Genomic DNA, 4,097 nt, shown 5'->3' with positions numbered 1-4,097 from the left:
TTTAGTAGAGGTGGATTTAGTGAGTTGAATCCGGGTCACTAAATACTTTGGGCCCAGATGTTTTGTATTCATCAATTCACATTTTCTCTTTACACAGATAATATGAAATTCTCTCTCTTCCTCTTCTCCCTCTCTTTCTCAGACCTTAACTGACTATGAACATTTTCGATTTTATCTTCACTACTTAAATGTTTACAAGGTTGCCTACCAATGCGAGATGTTTCGTGCAGCGGGCTTCTTCTTTTTTTCCTCTCTCATTGCCTCTCTTTTTTTTTTTTTTTTTGCCCTTTCTAGCTGCAACATTTTTGCTAAGCTTTCTTTTGAACAATAAAAAGGTTGGGAGAAATATAAATCTTGCATCTTGTTCACGGATTCAGAAGCAAACCCGGTTATTTGTGCTACAACTCCTCTATGACTCGGATCATTTTTTTATAAGAAGCTAAATGGAAAAGAAGAAAACAGATAGCTGAGGTATAGATTCCTCCTATTCTCCTATACTCTGGCTCTATAAATAGCGAAACAGAAACACTTTGAGAAAGTTCTGTACAATTGTGAGGCTCAGAAGTCCCACAATTTGGAATTGCTAACTAAGTCAACACACCAGTGTTCTAAGGAATTATTGTCTCCTAATTCCTCCACGTTCCAAAACTCTGCTTCTTCTTTGGGAATGAAGTAATTGTTTGTTTCTTCTGCTGTGTCATCATCCTCTTCATTTACCCTCTTGTGGACAAATCTTGCATTTGAGCAACCTGGGCTATCTTTCAACTCTAAGTCTGTACATCCATTTTCTGAACTTGTGTACAATTCATTGTCTTTTGAGTATTGGCTTCTGCTGCCTCGAGCAAGGTTGTTCTCTAGCTGATCATTTAATGTCTCCAACTGTTTGAAAACAACATATCTTATTAGTTTCCATAAGTTGTGGGGTGACTGATACAAAGAGGACGCAAACAGTAAAAAATTGTATAGGATTTTCACTAAGACGATTCAATATAAAGAAGTAAACACACCAATAATCCAAGTGGGTGGATTCTTCATCTACTATATATATATATATATATATAGAAAAATATATTTGAACCTTGTACATACTGGTTAAATAGGGAAAAACGATACCTCAACGAGTAGTTTCTCCTTTTCTGCCTTCAAGGATTCAAATTGCATGTGTAAATTGTCAAATTTTTCTTTGAGTATCCGATATTCGTGTTCTAATTGCTTTGATTTCCATCTGGCTCTTTTGTTCTGAAACCAAATAGCTACTTGGCGTGGTTGCAGCCCAAGATCTCTTGCCAACTGCAGCTTCTCTCTTGGCTCTAGCTTTGTCCCTAGTTTAAACATGGACTCAAGTAACTTCACTTGTTCATCAGTAAACCTTTTTCCAACTTCACTCTTCTTCTTTAAAGGTCTTTTGAAGTTGGAATTCTCACATTTTTCCAGTTCTGGTTCCATTACTCTGTTGAGTTCCAAGTCAGAGAGAAGTGTTCTGTTTTCAACAGTTTATGAAAAATTGTATTGACAAGAAATTATGTTTAAAAATTGGTGAATAGGCGTCTTCAACTATTATATAGTCACCAATGTAACAAGTATCTCTTGTGGTTGCTTTCAGTTGATTGAGACTTGTGGTTTGCTGGTTGATTGAAGCCAATTGTCTAAGCTGTCGTGTATCTTTTTCCAACGTATCTCTTTTAGACATTTTGATATCTTTTTAGTAATTTGTTGGCACCTTCCATCTGTACAGCGCTTTTTAACTTCTTAGGGGTCGTTTGGTACATAGATAAAATTATCTCAGGATTATAATTTTGGAATTAATTTATTCCATCTCTGGAGACTAATTTATCCCATTTAGGAGATGGGATAAATAATCCCAGGATTAATGGGATATCCCATTTTTAAGTTTAGGATGCATTTTATACTTTGTTTGATACAAGATATAAATTTATCTCAGGATAAATTTATACCTTCTACCAAACACGATACAAAACTAATCCCACAGTTAGTGTTGAGATATCCCAATTAATACCGTGTACCAAACGACTCCTTACTATACTGATGCAGGACTTCTCTTCTCTATACGTGGAAAACATAGTTTTTATTGATAGAAAGAGATATAAATGCTCGAACTCAGAGGCGATCCTACCTTGGTGCAAGTGGGATCAGTTGAACCCACTTGCTCAAAATGTTTTATACTACTTATTTGTGGAAATTAGTTTTGAAGAAAGAGATTAACGAGGATTGAACCACGGGCGAGGCGCGGCGTAATGGTTAATGTGGGTTCATTTTGACCGAAAGGTTAAAAGCTCGAAAATGGATTTTAACACTTTTGCGCTTGCATTTTTCATATTTTTTCGGAAAAATGGATAGATTTCTTTTCTTAAATTCCTATTTGTGGCCTCTTATATTAAGATTATTAATGGTATAGTTTAGTTTATATTCTCTTTGTTGTTATTGTTTGCAATTTGTTGTTCGTCAAAATAAAAATTTCAGAGCTTTTAATTTTTTTAGTATATAAAAATAGTAGGTTTAGCATTTTGGTATAGATCACTTGATGTTTGTTAAGTAAAATATTCTTTTTCTTATAAATTTTGATACATTATTAAATATTACAATGTAAATATATTTGTAAAATCTTGATTTATGATTTTCATATTTTAAAGCGTGGCCTAGAAAAAGAGTTGTAGGCAAAACCATTTTGAGGTTTTGTTATGAACCAAAATAAAGAGCGGAGGTTGAAACCCATTACGTTATCCTAGTATTGCTTTTACGGTGAGTTACTTATCGTGGACATTTTTTTTTGAACCCCCTGGAAATCCTGATTTCTTGCTCTTAAATGTCGACGGTGTGTGTCTATCCTCTTTTTAAGATTAATAATATTTTTGAAGAGTGGTATAGTTTGAGTTTGATTGTCATACTTCATAGCAGCATGATGTATTAACAGTGTAGGAGCACTTGTAGAGGATATGGAGAACTGTGACAATCCTGACTTTTGCATGTAATCTCTATACATAATAGGGAAATTTAGATCCTATTTTTAAAGCCAAATATATATGTGTAGTCTAAATAAGACTTGTGCACAATTTTTGTATTGTTTCATATTATTGGAGAAGTTTTTTGCTGATAATTGTTCATATGTTTCTGGCAGAATTAAAGGGTTATATACCATTGCCTTGAGATCTCATCTGATTGTGTTGATTCTATTCCATAAATTTCACAGTTTACACATATATTGAGAGATGTTTTCGAAGTAAAATGATATAGATGGGCTGTACATGAAGACAGTAAGATCATGGATATATATGGTAGCCTAATAGCTACAAAAGAGATAGCTTTATGTTTCTTGTATTATTAATATTAATTTAATTTAAATAATAATAATAATAATCATGAGGAGGAAGAAACAGCCAACTTTAAGACTTTAGCTTCGACAGAAGATTCCTTTTTCTTCTGATTTGAAGTACTTACACGTAAGCTCTTCTTTTATTTTTTACTTATGTATATTGAAATTGTTTATGTGGTTAGTGTTTGTTTAGTGGTTACTTGTTTCTACGTTGTCCTTATTAGACTTGAAGTGTCCCCTATACTATATACAGGTGTCATATGTTTTATGGTATCTTTTCTTTATTGTATCTTCTTTTAGCCGTGAATTTTGAAAACTTGTCCTTCTCAGCAATCTTGTCATAATTGTGATAAGCATGAGAAATTTAATTCAATGAGGAAGAAGCTACGGCTAAATGGTTGGTGAAGTTTCTCTTCATTACTACTAGTTATGAACGTTTTGGTGGATTTCTCTACTAATTTTTGTTTTATGAGTCAGAGAATGGGAAAAAGTGACGAATGCTGAATTTAGATATTTTCCTCACATATACATATAGTTTGATTTCAAAGCATAGGATTCTGTCGAACTCGTATATCTATAGTTTGAATCCACCACTGATAAGAAGGGACTTGTTGGAAATGGATGGTTTTAAATGTCAACATTCCATTCCCGTGGGGTGGCACATCTTTATGCCCAATTTTTTTTGATAGAGAAAGAGCTAGGATTTGTTAGTACTCCTAACTAGGGGTGTACATGAATCGGATTAGTTCGAATTTTTTAAATACCA

The 4,097-nt window shown here is 33.6% G+C and overlaps 1 protein-coding gene across 1 annotated transcript; it reads right to left on the bottom strand.

Moving 5' to 3' along the window:
* Nucleotides 1-336: 336 nt before the first annotated feature.
* On the bottom strand, nt 337-1,641 carry LOC132056346 (homeobox-leucine zipper protein ATHB-7-like). The gene is made up of 2 exons (XM_059448495.1): nt 1,114-1,641; nt 337-879 (listed from the first exon to the last, which is right to left on the bottom strand). Exons 1-2 carry the CDS (start codon nt 1,444-1,446, stop codon nt 559-561), a joined length of 654 nt encoding a protein of 217 aa, XP_059304478.1. The 5' UTR covers nt 1,447-1,641; the 3' UTR covers nt 337-558.
* Nucleotides 1,642-4,097: the final 2,456 nt, after the last annotated feature.

Source organism: Lycium ferocissimum, chromosome 5 (genome assembly GCF_029784015.1).
Source record: "Lycium ferocissimum isolate CSIRO_LF1 chromosome 5, AGI_CSIRO_Lferr_CH_V1, whole genome shotgun sequence".
Classification (NCBI taxonomy): Eukaryota; Viridiplantae; Streptophyta; class Magnoliopsida; order Solanales; family Solanaceae; genus Lycium; species Lycium ferocissimum.
Note: the sequence above shows the minus strand (reverse complement) of the source record. Positions and strands in the feature narration are given on the sequence as shown.

Bases quoted from the DNA above. Each gene is read 5' to 3' on its own strand.
- LOC132056346 (XM_059448495.1), bottom strand. From the start codon at position 1,446: ATGGAACCAGAACTGGAAAAATGTGAGAATTCCAACTTCAAAAGACCT. The intron at 880-1,113 runs GTATCGTTTTTC...GTTTTCAAACAG, and splicing joins AGGAGAAACTACTCGTTGAG to TTGGAGACATTAAATGATCA.